Source organism: Artemia franciscana, chromosome 15 (genome assembly GCF_032884065.1).
Source record: "Artemia franciscana chromosome 15, ASM3288406v1, whole genome shotgun sequence".
In the NCBI taxonomy this organism is placed as follows: Eukaryota; Metazoa; Arthropoda; class Branchiopoda; order Anostraca; family Artemiidae; genus Artemia; species Artemia franciscana.
The window spans coordinates 5852224-5869007 of NC_088877.1; the positions used below are offsets into that span (position 1 = coordinate 5852224).

Consider the following 16784-nt stretch of genomic DNA (forward strand, 5'->3'; position numbering starts at 1 on the left):
CCATATAAGCGTAATTAAGATTCAAGTTACAAAGGCTACAACTTGCATCAAATTTCAGCGAATCAGAGTAGAGGTGAACTTAAAAGTGCCTGTCTTTACATCCTTGCCTTTACCTTCATTGGTTTAACATAAGACACAAGCTCTTTCTCTTGTAACTTAAATGCGGCAGTATGCATCTGATAATTCTCAAAACTTCCGGTTCATTTGCCTCTAGAAAGTCCGCCGGACTTTAAAAAGAAAGAAAGATTATGTTATATATTTCCCAGGGAAATTATTTAGATGAGGTGTAAAAGGCTAATCTTAAAGAACAAAGTGATTGAACTCCAACCAGTCCTTTCTACTTTAACAATAAAGTAGAAAGAATAATTTTCGATTATTTCGGTCCTCGTCAGATTCATCTTCCCCTATTTTGAAATTGTTGTTTTCATCAATTGTAGTTCCCATATTCGTATTCCACTATTTTGATTACGGTTTTTAACGAAAAATTTAACTTAAGACCACATTGGGTTGACCTACTGGGTCGGCCTTAAAAGGTTATGCTTCCACCTTGGTAAGCAACTTAAATACACCAAGTTCCTCCATTTTCAGTGAATGTGGAGAAGCAGAGATTATGAAAAACGCAATCAAATTGCACAATCATGGTTGCGCATCATGTGCATGGTTGCACAATTGCGCATCATGAATGCCATCAAATTGGTCATTACCCGAACTTGATGATCCAAACAATCTAAATCAGCTTTTTTACAGAGGAATACTATATTTGGACGTCTGCATATACAGCTGGGTCTCACTATGAATTAAAGCTTTGCCAGCTGAAGGAGACTCTTTCAAACATCTCATTTCGACATTTCCTAAACTGTCATTTGGAGTGTCATAACAGGATCGGAGGATGTCGTAAGAAACGATTTAAGAGAAGTGGGAACTTCTTGGGAGCGTGTAAAGAGGGAGCCTTCGAAAAGATTAGTATTGATGAGGATCGTACGTACCTTTCTTTGTTGGCCTTTCGTGGCTTGATGATGCAGTGAGTTGTTGTTATTAGTAGTAGCCGTAGGTAAATAAAAACATATTACCTTTTTTTATATAACTGAAAATGGACTGGGATTAAAATCAGACATGAAACTCAGATTACTAATCGTTTTAGTTGAATGGCTATTGCATGTCAACTTAATAAGAATAGTAATTGAAGCACCTTCATAACTGTCATAACAGCTATCAGTTCACTGTCAGAGTTCAAAGAGTGAAGAGCTAAACCAGTTTTCAATTGAATAGGATATAGTCCTTGCTGAAAATTTGATGAATTTGCGTGAATAACCAAGCACATATTACAAACGTGAATACTTTTGGGGCGGCAAATTGGAACATTTTACTGTTGAAATTTGTTACCTGTGGTGCCCCCCCCCCACTGTGACTGAAAATTGTAAAATGGTAAAATAAAAACCGCTCGATCTTGTCCTAGCTTCATTTCAGGGATACTCCTTATGGTCATCAGTAGTTATTAAAACCACCAAAAACCAGAAAAATCAAGCTAGATATCTAGTCTTTTGCTATGGTACCCACTCTGAGCATAATATAGCTGAAGCACATATCCGTAACTGGAATGACAACATTAAAGAAGCTTGTACAAGGACAGATAAAGATGTAAATGAGGCTTTAGAAGAGCAGCGCTTATCTCCTACTTAGGACTACCCGCAAAAACTAAGGGAAAATCCAGCCTAGCACCATCAACTCCAACTTCTGCAGCAGCATCAACTTTAAAAGAAATAATACATGAAACGAAAGAGGAACTAATGAACACTAAGTCCAACCTAATGAATGATATTTCTCGTGTTGTATCAAATACAATGAAAGATCGCCGAGCTTCGGAAATTATCAGTGAAGATATTGTGAATGAAGTTAATAATTCGATTTCCCTTGAATATAATGCCAAATTTGAAAAAAATTGAAACAACCCTTCAAAAACATTATAATGCAGTGAAGAAAGGTTTGACCAACTTGAGCAGGATACTTTACTTGATACCCTAATTTTCTACGTTGTGAAACCACACCCCAATGTAGAACTGACAGAAAATCTTAATGGAGTGATAACACAAATAATGGGCTTGCAAGATTAAAAAAAAAAGGACCTCTTAAAGGCTAATCGATTCCGCATGCCTGCAACTCAAACTGAGAATGTGAAAATCGCCCCCGTTCTGGTAAAACTTTGAAGCTTAGATATTGCTCGTAAAGTGTTTGCAGCAAAATGTAAGTTGGTAAAGTCAGGTGTATATGTTTTGGAAAACCTAATTAAAAAGCGCCGATATCTATTAAACGTGGCTCGTAGCACCTTTGGCCCAAGAAGCGTTTGGTCTGATCATGGACAAGTCCTAGCCAAAGTTCCCGTTGAAACTCGTATACGCAAAATAAATTATTTGCATGAATGTATTAGTATGTGACTGGTTAATATTTTCTTGTTGTGTATGCTTTCCTCAGGCCATTTTATTTACTATTTCTTTTTCATTTCGTTTCTTTCATTTACTTTAATTTTTTTTCTTTTCCATGCTCATGGTTCATCCCGATAATACCTACTGTGTTATTAATTATTTATGTGTTTGTAATCCTTTGACAGGTTTTTCTTCTGTAATAGATTTAGGTAAAGATTTCTTTTTTGTTCATGTGATGATTTAAATGGACTCCAAGTAAAACCTGCTTTTTCAATATTTTAAGCCGTGAGAGACGCCTTTGCGAGCTTGAAAATAATCCTTTTGATCTAATTAGTATTGTGAATAATTCTGTGGGTGAGTTTAATCAAAATGTGATTAACAAAAACCATGTTTGTAATAGTAAATGTGTTTCGGATTTGGGGGGAGAGGAGGTTACCAAAGGAAATTCTTCTCTGATTGCACTCGGGCTTAACATTCAAGGTCTCTCCTCGTCAATAGATAATTTAAGACAAGTTGCTTCGGATGGACAGCCTGTTGTTATTGGTTTGTGCGAGACATTTTTGGATTCTGGCAATGAAATACTATTGGATATCCATGGCTACAAAATGGAACATATAAACCGCTGTAAGATGGCTAAAGGAGGTCTTGCCATTTATATATATCAAGTAATTTGCATTACTGCTTGCGGAGTGCCTTACCAAGGAATTTTGAAGGTATCTTTGAGTCACAATTTATAGGAATTAGAGTTAATGGTATTGATCTAATCATAGGCAATATTTATCGTTCACCTAGTGGTGTGGTTTCGTTGTTTCTTCGGAATCTTGAGGAAATACTTGACATAATATTGAAACGTCCGTGTCAGTTAACCATAACGGGTGACTTTAATATAGATTTGATGGATTCAAATTCTTCGGCTTCGGTTTATTTTCTTTCAACCGTGCTTGCCGCAAGAACTCTAACAACCACTTCCATCCCCACGCGAGTAACTAATGTTACAGCTTCTTTGATTGACAATATCTTCTCTACGCTTAGCTTGAAGGAAAACTCAATTTTAGTTACTGATATCTCCGATGTAGATAACTTCGAAGACCACACTGCCTTTCCATGACGAAAGTAAAACAGTTCAAAATAGGGATGATACCTTTTTATTGACAGTGAAATATAAAATTATTTAACTGGATATTTCGAACACATATACAGTGTTCATCATCAGCAGTAAAACATGAACATGAACTGCTGATGATGAACACTGTATATGTGTTCGAAATATCCAGTTAAATAATTTTATATTTCACTGTCAATAAAAAGGTATCATCCCTATTTTGAATTGTTTTACTTTCGATATCTCCGATCATTTTCCAATATATTCTCGGCTCAGCTTTAATCAGGGAAAGAATAACCGGGCTCAATTGTTTGATTTCTATTCTATTACGTTTGGTGAGAATGAGTTATCTCTTCTTGGGTCAAAATTGGCAAAAAATTCGTGGAGCTTGTTTGATAATGATAAGGATTTTTCTTCTTTATTTGAGTCCTTTTATGGAACCATAAAAGAGGCTATTCTTAGCATTTGTAAAGTACCACCTTCTAATCGCAGGTCTAAAAAGATTGTTCCTAAACCCCCTGGATGACATCCGGACTTCCCAAAAGCTGGAGAAGGAAAAAATAATCTCTGGAGGTCTTATAAATGCGCTAAACTTTCAGCGAGTGCTATTCGTCTTTGTCAATTCAAGATTTACCGGAATATATATAATTCCTTGTGTAGGAAAGCCAAATCTCTATATTATCTAAATAATTTTGCTGCGTGTGACAATGATATTCGTAAAACTTGGAAGGTAATAAATTCTGTGCTTAAACCTGGTTCTCAATCTAGCTCTTTACCTATGAGTCTGGTCATTGGTGATGAAGCCGTAGAGGGTGAGCTTAATGTCCAAGAAGCATTCACTTCATTCTTCGCTAGTATTGGTAAGAATATTGCTTCCCCAGCTATTTTATCTCGGCCTAAGCCGGACTTTAGATCTTACCTCGGTCCGTCTTGTATTAAATCTATGCTTATAGAGCCAGTAACAGTAAGTGAAATTACTAAAATTGTTAATGGCTTGAAAAACTCGCCCTCACCTGGGCCAGATTCTATTCCTACTAAGGTAGTTAAATCTATTCTTCCTTCAATAGTTGTGTCTCTAACAAAACTTGTTAATCTTTCATTTAAATGTTGTGTTTTCCCAGATGCTCTCAAGCGTGCCCAGATTATTGTTCTGTATAAATGTGGACCAAGAAATGATCCAGCAAATTATCGACCAATTTGTTTTTATCAGTATTTAGTAAAATCTTCGAAAAGGCTATGCTTTCTCGTCTACTTAAATTTCTAAAATCTAAAAAGTTTCTTCATGATTTTCAATTTAGTTTCCGAATGAAACACTCCACTGAGCATGCCTATATGTCCCTTTTGAATTTTATACATTCTACATTAAATTCGGGATTAATTCCGGCGGCTATATTCCTGGATATTCGCCAGACATTCGATTCCTTAACCCATGAAATTCTTCTATCGAAGATGTCTCATTTTGGCATTAGGGGTAATGTATTTTCTTGGTTTCAATCTTATTTGAATGATGGTTAATTTCTGTCGATCCACTTTTCCGTTCACCCTCACAAGTGAATTTTGGCGTTCCTCAGGGATCAGTTTAAGGGCCAGTGCTATTTTTGATGTATGTAAATGATCTTTTTTACGCAGTAAAAGAGCAGAAAACTATTAATTGCCGTAGACTCTGTCACCCTAAACCTTCCCTTGCCCATAGTGCCAATTATAATTCACTATCTTCTGATGTCCTTGTTTGTTTTGCTGATGATAGCACACTTGCACTTCGGGAAATTGTGAATCTGAGCTTCGATTAAATTTGGAAAATTTGTTTGAGAGAGTAATTTTATGGCTTGATGCTAATTATCTTATCCTAAATTATTCTAAGTCCAGTTTTTTTATATTTTCGCAAGTTTCTCAGATTTATCCCCAGTTATCAGAAATTCATCAGCCAAATGGGATAAATCATAGATCTAAAGATCGATATGTTCGTTTTTTAGACATTCTTGTTGATGAAAACTTGTCTTTCAAACGTCACATTGATTTGATTAAAATGAAGATATGCAGAGTCTCGGTATTTTAAGGAAAACTTAAACATATTTTCCCTAGATTAATTTTGGAAATTCTTTTTCACTGCTTGATCCGATCTTATGTTTCTTACTTTCCAATAGTATGGATGTCAAACTTTCCTTCATTATTAAAACCACTTTCTAAGGTTTACAATACAGCTAGAAACCTCATTAAGGAAACTAATCGTTCAAGAGTTATCCCATTACTTGATCTCGAGTCACTGTATATTCTTTCGTGTGCATGTTTTACTTTTTCTCAGCTTCATGGTGACCTCCCCCATCCCCTAAGTGTTCCACCATCTTTCACCTCTGATCAGAACAATTATAATCTTCGCAATACCAAAAATCAGGTTCAAGTTCCTTTTACTCCTTGTGTAAGGTCAGATTTTAATCCTTTAATGGTGAATCATATTATATGGAATAAGTTGCCCGAATCAGCTCAAAGGTGCCACTCATTCGGTTTGTGCAAAAAAATTATTGAAAATTTTTTGGCTTCTTAGAAGTTATTTTATCTATTTTTATACGTGTGTATATGTATATGTATATGTATATGTATATATATATATATATATATATATATATATATATATATATATATATATATATATATATATATATATATATATATATATATATATATATATATATATATATATATATATATATATATATATATATATATATATATATATATATATATATATATATATATATATATATATATATATATATATATATATATATATATACATATATATATATATATACATATATATATATATATATATATATATATATATATATATATATATATATATATATATATATATATATATATATATTTCACTGGAGTCTATTTTATCTACTAATCTACTTAATTAATTTGATCTATTCAATCTATTAGTCTATTTAGTTTTGTTTTCTATAGATTTTATTTGATTTATATTTTCTTTTCTTCTCCTTTTTGCTCTTCTCTCTGTGACTAAGTGATTTTTTTTTTCTCTGAGTAAGTGACTCGTTTATTTTCCCCCTTTTTTACAGGCCAAAGAGCCTTTGGGGGGAATAGTAAAATGTAAAATTGTATGTGTGTTTCGTGATGAATAATAAATCTTATCTTATCGTATCTGACTGTCCAAAGATTTGGCAGCTTACTAAAGATGAGCCTTTTATGGGAACATCTTACAGAATAGGAGAACAACTGACAGAAAAAATGAAGAATGCATGACTGACATTTAAAAACATTGTCAGCAAATTTCTTGGAAAAACACAAGCAGAGTAATGCCAAAATCGCCCAGTAGCTCTTGGAGGGCTTCAAAATGCATGTTTATGACATTCAAATCTTTTTTTTACACAGCTATCTTGCAAAATGCAACAAAAGATTCCAATTAAATTGAACAATAGTTGTGTAGCCTTTCGGTTAAAGTTTCTAGGCCATTTGAACAAACATTTTTCTTCTAGTAAATTTGGACGGTATGTCATGCCAGATTTATGTGTATTAAACTTTGGTTGCGTTGCCCTTCTCTTGAGGCTGAAAACAATTGCTTCAATTACTCTTGGCCCGCTTAAAACATTGGGCTGAAACTTAATGTTGTTTTTGGTAACATTTTATTCGCTGTTTTAGTCCCCTTTTTTAGCTCCAATAACAACATTTCTCCTATAAAATTAAGAAAAGTATCTACCAATTGCTTAGCAGACTTGGTGGATAAATATTCCTTGTAGAATTCCGGTGCCATGTCGCACCAAACTTCGGCACACTGAACTTTGGCTATGTAGCCCTTCTCTTGAAGTTCAAGCCAATTGGCTTCATACATTTTGGGACCAATTAGAAAATTCAGATCAGCAATTTTGTCATCTTCACGCAACAAAGTGGCCGTCAGTCCAAGTTTACAGTGAGCCTGGACGATTGTTAAAACACGACGAAAAATTTTGGCTGGAATTGTGTGAACTTCTGCAATGAATAAACAAAATTTATAAAAAAAGAAAATAATTTATTTTATAGATTTATTCACAAAATTTACAGTCAAATTAAAAACTCTGTCAACACAATCACATTCATGCATCACAAAATGCATCACCACAATGAACATTCGTATGGATATTGTCATATTTCAAATTTATTAGAAATTATGGCGTATTTAGCCGTATAGTCACCTGATATACAACAGGAGCATTGTGACAAATAATATCAAGTTTTGGCAGTGAAAGATACATCGAATTTAAGAGACACTTGAAACCATGGACTCCATTCACAAGGATTGAATAAAAGGCTTGTTAAAGAACAAACCAAGGGTTAACAGTCCTATTGTCAATGAGAAATGCCACTCTAACATTGGGTTTTTCTTATTTGAATTATTTTTAAAAATGCTGAGCAAAACTTTTTAATCAGAATTTATAAATGAATTAACAACTCTAATAATTAAGACATAATTAAGACTCTAATGCATTAGGTTGCAGACATTCAGATGGATGTTATCTCGCAATTACACCGCAATCTATAGGGCTAAACATATTGAGAATACATTAAGTTGTAAAGACATTCAGATGGATGTTGTCTCGCAATTCCGAAAGCATATTGGCAATTACGGTTCAGTTGCAAAATTGCCGAACATAAAACAGGATTGGTGGGGTAGTAATACACCATTTTAGCAGCGAAACATACTAGGCACCAAAGTCTAGGAACTTCCTTTACCACGATTGAATAAAAGGTTTATTAGAATACAACCCAAAGATTGCTAATACCGTTTGGATATAGATAGACACGACATCTATATGTTCTTAATTGGTTTAAACAAACATTTTCAAAAAAAAATGTTTAACAAAAAAAGTAAAAAGCCGAATAAAAACACAAAACGAGCAGAAATGAAGTCCTGTAATGACTCAAATTCAAGATTAAACAGAAACTACCATGAATTAATAAATAAAATCTAAACAAATAAAAGCTAAAATGAACAATCAAATCAAACATTACAATAATAGATACTGCTACTGCTGAAAAGATGACTCCTAAAACGAACAGAAAGTAAAGATAATCAAGTCAAACAAAACAAACAGAAATGAACAAAAATAAAAGCAGGGCATACCCCCACCCTAAACCACCTAGATGGCGAAGAAAATTCTCGCTTTACTGAAAATGGATAATGAAAAGTGTGTTTTTAATTGTCATCAGAACAACATGACAGAAAAATAATATCAAAAGATTAATCAGGGTTTACAAAAGAGAACCACCGTAAACAAAAGTCGGGCATCCTCTCTAAAACCTTCTGAAAGCACTTCAATGAAAACAGTATGTTTCATGGACAGGTGGCTTCTATTCGTCAATGATATAAAAAGAATGACGATAATAATCAAGATTAAAGGAGAAAAGAAAATTCATAAAATCAATTATATCTGTGACTTTCAGTTTCCTAAGGATACTTTTTTTTTTTGAAAACTTTTCTTTTTTTATTTCCTTCAAATAAATAAAAGATCTATGCCAAAAAATAGCCATTTCAAAAATATTACTGATACGCCCGTATCAGCAATCTGTATACACATAGCACGTTTTGATTTAGTTAAACTTTCCCCTCAACGTTTCCTCATATATTTTTTTTTCAGTGTCCTCAGCCTTAGTAGTACTTGCTACAGAAGTAACAGTTGTAGTGATAGTAGTAGAAATAATAATATTACTTGTGGTAGCAGTAGAAGCAGCAGTAGTTACTGTAGAAGTAGCGTGCAATTACTGCCTTTTTGGTCAATTGATCATCTCCCTTATCCTTTCCTGAAAATCCAAAATTAAAATACTCAGTCATTCCTGAGTTACATCCTTTTGACAACCCATATACACATAACATGATATTATTTAGTTCAACACTCCCGTCAACATTCACTAAAAGAATCGTCTTAATGCCCTTCGTATTTTGGGAAAGAAGAGGTCAAACATGCACACCTTTACATGCATTCCATAAAAATCTTATATGCCCCTAGGACATAACTTAAAGACATCGTCTCAGGGCTCTGGGGGATTGTGCCAACCCTGTAGGCATTGTTATAGATCATTTGGATTATTTTGAACAAAATTATCATCGCAAAATTTCAATCTGATGCATTTGGTGGAAAAAGGGGTAGTTGGAGGGAGGCTTAGCCTCCATCCCTTTTAATCCAAAAAGAGAACTAGAACTTCAAATTTCAACCAAATGAGCCATCTGTTAAGTTTATACGGCCATCCATTCCATAAAAACTTTAAATGTCCTATCATAGCTTAAAACGTTCGCCCTCAGGCTCTGGTGGTTTGTATCAACCCCAAAAGCCTTGTTATATGATCTTTAAACTATTTTGAATAAAAGGACTCTCTCAAAATTTGTATTGGATGCATCCTGGGAAAGCATGACGTGTTTGTGTGTGTGTGTGGGGAAGGAGGGGGTACTACCGTTCTGATATCTTTGACTCATAAAAAGGGCACTAGAACTTCTGATTATCAATCCAATAAGTCCACTCCAAAGCATATACGACCACCCTTTGTATAAAAACCTTATATGCCCCCATTGCATAGCTTACAACCCTTGCCCTGAGAACTGTAAGGGGGGGAGTTGTCTTCCTTACAGACATAGTTTCGAGACCAAGGGAAATGATGAGCGTGTATGGGGGGAGGGGACTGGTTGCTCTCAAATCACTTTGACTCTTAAAAAGGGCACTATAAATTCTAATTACAAATTAAAACGAGCCCTATCTGAAGTTTTTACGACCACCCATTCTATAAAAATCGTATGTGTCCTTAGGGCATAATATACAACCCTATTCTCAGGACACTAGGGGTTGTGTCAACCCTAAAGGCATTATTATATTTACTTTGGACTATTTTGAGCCAAACCGCTATCTCATAATTTTAATAAGATTCGTTTGATGAGGAGGGGTGGTCGGGGGGTAGCTGCACTCCATCACTTAACACTCTTAAAAGGGAATTATACCTTCCAATTTTCAACCAAATGAGCCTCCTCTAAAGTTTATACAACCATCTCTTCCATAAAAAGCTTAAGTGCCACGAAGGCATTGACAACCCTTGCCCCCAGATTCTGGGGGTTTGATTTAGCCTCAAAAGCCGTGTTAAATAATATTGGACTATTTTGAAGAAAATAGATGTCTCAAAATTTTTATTAGATGCATTTCGAGACAATACGACGTTTGTGCGTGTGGGAGGGGGGTAAACGGAGGTGTCCTCCGATCACTTTGACTCTTAAAAAGGGCACGAGTTTATGATTACGAATCCAATGAGCCCCTTCCGAAGTTTATATGACCACGCTTTCTATAATAATCTTTGGACCTTTCAACTACGTTAAAAAAACGGCTATCTCAAAATTTTTATTGGAAGTGTTTGGGGAAACAATAGGCGTCAGGGTGGGGGCATTTGCCCTCCAATCATTTTCCACTAATAAAAAGGGCACTAATCCTCTCAATTTCCAATCAAATGAGCCATTTTAGAAATTTCTACGAAAACACTTTCTATACAATACCTTATATGGCCCAAGGACATACCTTACAGCCCTTGCCCTGAGGGCTGTGGAGGGGAAGGGGTCATCCTAAAAGAGGTAATTTTTGTAACTTTCAACTATGTTGAATGAAATGGCAAAATCAAAATTTTGATCGGAAGTGTTTGAGGAAATTATAGCCTTGGGAGGGGGGGAGGTCATTTGCCTTCCGATCACTTTCGATTATTAAAGAGGGCACTAGCCCTCTTAATTTCCAATCAAATGAGACCTTTTTGAAGTTTCTATGACAACTCTTTCTACAAAAACCTTAAATACCCCCAGGGCATACTTTCCCTGAGGGCTGTGGGGAGTGAGGTTGTCATCCTCGAGAACATAATTTGCAGACCTTTCAACTACGTTGAGGAAAATGGCTATATCAAAAATTTTATCGGAAGTGTTTGAGGTAATGATGTTCGTGAGGGGGGGGGTGCATTTGCCCTCCGACCACTTTCAACTATTAAAAAGGGCACTAAGCCTCTCAATTCCAAATCTAATGAGCCATTTTTAGGTTTCTACGACAATGCTTTCTATAAAAACGTTACATCCCCCAAGGTATAACTTACAACCTTTGCCTTGTGGGCTCTGGGCGGGATTGTCATCCTCAAAGACATAATTTCCAGACCTTTCAACTACGTTGAACAAAATGCCTATGCCAAAATTTTGATTGGATGAGTTTGGGGAAATGATGGGCGTGGGAGGTTAGTTGCCCTCCAATCACTTTTGACTATTAAAAAGGGCACTAGCCTTTTCAATTTCCAATCGAAAGAATCTTTTCGAAGTGTCTACAACTCCTTCGATACGAAGTAACATGGTCTAAAACACCCCCCCCCCAAAAAAAAAAAAATAATACACTGTTCTTTACTTAGACAGTAGTATTGCGCTGCCTATGAATTTGGTATTAAAAAAAAACTATGAATTCGATTCTGATTTCTCGAATTTCTCAGTTTTATCAAATTTTGAAGTTAAAAATCCTGTCCATAAACTTTTATGGCTGAATCAACCGACAATCATCTGTCTCTCAATCTGTTCTAAGATTAGCTAGAAATGTTCTTAAATTGCAGGCAACTAGATGCTCGTTTCTTGAAAAATAAATAGAACACAAGATAAAGATAAATGGAACCCACCATCAAGAACCATAATGCCCCATTCTTGGTCCTGAAGCCACTTCATTGTCTGCTCTCCTTCATATGTTCTTTTTTGTCCATACGTTATCATGGGATATGTGGTAATCAAAATACTGGCGTTCGTTGGTTTTTCCTTGGCATCGGACGTAAATCGGCATATTATATTGTCAGTGGCAGTGCTCCACATCTTAAACTGGGCCTTCCACTGCTCAACAGAAACACCTAAAATAGAAGAGATTCTCATGAGCTTGGCAGGATTTTTCGCTTATGAAATGAAGGAATAATGGATAATGAAAAGGGGGAATGGTTAATAGGGAAGGGAAAGGGGATAACGGGAAGCAGGTTTGAATCCAATATACAAAATAACACATACAGAACGAGAAGCCTTTAGATCAGAGCTGCTCTAATAACGGCGTTTGATGCCTCCTTCATCTCCAACACCCTCCTTTGTGACCTCAGTACCCCTGCTTGCGATTCCCTTCTTCCACATTTAAAACTAGAACTTAAGTGCCTCTCCTTTTCACTTACTCTTTTTCTTTCTTTCTATCCTTTTCAATCCTTGCTCAATCCTGCTTTTAAGTTTGTCAATTTTTCTCATGTCTAAGGTAATGCCTGACTTTTAAGTTCTAGTTATATATTTAATCTGGAAAAGGAGGTAAAAAGGATACCAGATCTCCCGAACAATTATACAACTTGGTAAATGGTCCTATGATGCCGGTAAACGTTTCTCTTGTCACGTCCTTCAAACTAGTTCTTAGCATCTTCGTAGATGTATCCTTTTAAGGTTTTATCTATTTCTTTTGGTCTTTTCTTATCCCAGGAAAATCCTGCTTTTACCTCCTTCTTTACCTCCTCTCGTTTCTCTTAAATTTTTTCCTTCAATTGGTACTTTTCCGCATCTCGTTTTCTGTTTTTCGTTTTTGTTTTTTTAATACTTAGCTGCTTAATATTTTACTTTTTTGCTCAATTCTCTTTCTTTTCTTTTTTTTTTTTTGACCAAAAGTATATAGTTATATAATGGAAAATTTTAACAGAAAACAAAAATCTACAAATACAGATGACCTTTTAGTGCCTAACTAGGAATATCATTATTGGCCCAAAAATGAGATTCCGTAAAATATAAGGCAAACTGAACATATATACATAAACAATTTCGTTATAACAAAAACTACTACTACTAACAGCTCACCACAGCACCAAGCCGCCTGAGGCCAACACAGCTACACGCTCTCATCTTCCATCCCAGTCTATTCAAAACCTCCCTTTTTACACCCTCCCAGGAGGTTCCCATTTCCCTTAAATCTTTCTTTATGACATACTCCCACCCCAACCGCGGATGACCTGCTTTCCGTGCAGCCCTTGACGGTTGACCAAAAAAGAAAATCTTCAGCAATCTGTGATCCTTCATCCGCAGAACGCATCTCAAATATCCCAAGCCATCTCAAAATATTCATTTAAAGATTAATGAAAATTAAAAAGAAAGAAAACAAGTGAGTGATCCAAGATAAACATAAAATCAAATATATAAATAATTTGCAAGTAGATGTGGATAAAATATGAAAGAAAATAATTTATGATGATTGTCAAAGAAATATGGAGCTGCAAGAAATGAACTTGAATTAGAAAGAAGATAATATTCCAATTATGAACAAAATTTCGAAGGATTAACCTCCTGGTTTTACGGGCCATGGAGCCTCTATCTGTGTATGTATGTATGAAATTGAACTTTTTTATTGAATAAAAACAGTGTAGTATTTTTAACAGAGGTGTGCAGAAAGGTTGAGCTCGAAGCGTCACTTTTGTCACAAAACAAACAAAATCTGCACACTTCTCAAAAAGAAAAAGATTTATAAAAAAAAAAATGAAAAAGTAACTGCAGATAGGGATCATCCATAATATTCTGAATTCACTCATATTTATTGTTGTCTTAATTTTTCTCTATATTTTCCTTCCCCCTTGTCCTTAGACTCTTCAAATTTATTTCCTAAAATTTTTCGTTAGTTATTATCTTTAAGCGCTGTTTTACGAAACTGAGCAGCCAAATCACGATAGCTTCTTCTGTCGTCGATACCATCTGGACAGGGCATACATAACTCGTCCGTGAGCTCAATCAGACTGCTCTACGCGACTGAGACATTTCCTCTCAAATCCACTACCTTTAGCATGATAGACGCCTGCCAGACAAAAAGACTTTGTCAAATCAAGGGGCTCCGATAGGAAGATTTTGTGAGCAATGAAAGGCTCCTCACCCTTACTCACCCAGTACAATTTTCAACACAAATTGCCTAGCGAACTCTCAGATGGTTCGGGCATCTCTTTCGGATGTCACCGACAACCACTACATCATATACGACTTTGACCCGACATCCCATGGTTGGTTACATCCAAGGAGTAGACCTCTGACCACATGGATTGACAGGTTTCAGAACCCACAACATGGACGACATTGCTGCTACCGAGGCCCCCCTCATAGCAGCAGATCGGTCCAAATGAAGTAGACGACGTTCCCTGTATATGTGATCGAACGAGTAAAATAAAATTTTAAATAGTAACACATATTTTCTTTGTACTTATTACAATATTGACGCAGGTATTTTTGAAGACCAAACTGCCTTTCCATGACGCACAAATACCAGATCAAATAGGGATAAAATCCTTTTATTAGACAGTGAAAAACAATGACAATAAATTCTGAATATTTTGATAACATACACAACGACCGTCATCAGCAAATATATCTGCTGAAGACGTTCCCTGTATATGTGATCGAACGAGTAAAATAAGATTTTTAACAGCTGAGCTTTCAGCAATTAATATTATTTGAATTAGATATTCAGTTTAACTTTATTAATTTTTTCCAAGGAATGTTCAAGACACATATAGTTTTCAGTAAAGCACCAATGACGCAGTAGGCTTTAGATGTTTACTATAAGGTCAGGGGACGGTATCCAAGCTTATTGTAGCGATTATACAAGTTTATTTGTAGTGATTTTTCTTCATTTTTAGCTTAATTTGTATATTTAATTGAAATTTTAATCATTTTAAGATTTATTAATTTCATTGTTTGATCCATTGGCAGAGTAACTCCATAGGAGGCACGTACCAAGGGGAACCTTATCCTTGGGGGTTCATAATAGAAACTGGGGCACCCTCACCCGGGACCATAGTTACAGGTGGAGGAGGAAGAAGCCCCCTCAAATTTACACTCAACAGGGCCCACTGGCGTGTCCAAACGTCCCATGAGTTACAAACCTTCTTCCAGTAATGGGTTAAATTGCATCGTGATGTAGAACACCATAGTGGGACGATCCTCTATAGGAGGACAACTGCGGCAGGGCGTAAGATCCAGATCCATGGACGACGACCTCTGCAAAGGGCTGCCTCGACCCTTTCAGGGTACCTGCAAAAGTTGATCTTGGAGTCAACTTTTCCCACTTGAGAAGTGGCAACCCTCGAAGAAATTATAGCCTAGTAAACAACACAGCACTCGCACGGGATCCTGATTATTGGATATTCCTTCTGTGCTTTGTCTTCATACGGTTTAAACTGGACTTATTAGGAGTTTCAGAAACTCATATCCCAGGGGTAGGAAGCATGAAACTAGGTGACATAGAATTTGTTTACCCAGGCAGGAAGGATGAGGTACATAGGCAGGCAGTAGGGCTCATGATGAATAAGGAAGCTGCTAAGTCTTGTGTAAGCTGGGAATGTATTAATAATAGAATACTAATTGTTCATTTTATGACAAAATGCCCCATAAGTTGACATGGTATTCACGTGATGGTAAGACAGCAAACCTTATTGATTAGGCTATTGTAAACCGAAGACTAGCAGGATCAATAGATGATACTAAGGTATATAGGAGTGCTGTTATTGATGTTAAAGTAAAGATCACCATCTAGTAGGGTCTGAGGCTAATTTAAAGCTGAAATTTCGGAAGGGTAATTACCTCCCAGGAAGCTATAGTGTTGGTAGACTCAAGGATGAAAATTTGAGAGAAACTTTCCAGGAACAGTTGAATACTAAACTTGAGAGTTTAAAATTTGATAATGTGGAAGATGGATGGAATCAATTTAGAAAGTTAAGACTGCTGCTAGGAAAATTAGTGTAAAAAGCTTTATGTTTAATAGAGAGTAGAAGGGGTTAGTACAAGAATTATCTGAGTGATAGATCATATGAAAACAAAAGGAATATAAAGAAAGTGGAGAAAGCATTAAAATATGAACTAAAAAGCTAAAAAGAAGTGAAGTGCAGGCCATGGATAAAATTGCCGAGGATCTGGAAGATGCAGCTAGACGGTATAATAGTAAAATATCAAACTGGCATGTCAATAAATTGAGAGGGAGTAGTCAATCTGGACTAGTCCCAGTTAAAGATAGGAATATGGCCACAATTAGTGATAAGGACAGAGTTAAAGTGAGATGGGTGGAACATTTTGAGAATGTGCTAAACCAAGATACAGTTATAGGAAAAGATATCAATGAAAATGAAAAAGTTTGTGATACCTTGGATGTGAAGGAAGATTTGTTTTGTGAGGAAGAATTAGCGACAGTACTAAAAGGATTAAAAAATAATAAGGCCTCAGGTGCTAATAG

General features: G+C 35.6%; 1 protein-coding gene across 2 annotated transcripts in view; it reads right to left on the reverse strand.

Moving 5' to 3' along the window:
* Positions 1–16784, reverse strand: part of LOC136035976 (general transcription and DNA repair factor IIH helicase/translocase subunit XPB-like) — an 88235-nt gene that overhangs the window by 24323 nt on the left and 47128 nt on the right. For both annotated transcript variants that reach the window (XM_065717876.1, XM_065717875.1), the window contains exons 9-10: positions 12190–12411; positions 7244–7512 (exon numbers count right to left, since the gene is read on the reverse strand). In XM_065717876.1, coding sequence (XP_065573948.1) covers positions 7244–7512; positions 12190–12411 — 491 coding nt within the window. The remainder of the gene's footprint in view (positions 1–7243; positions 7513–12189; positions 12412–16784) is intronic.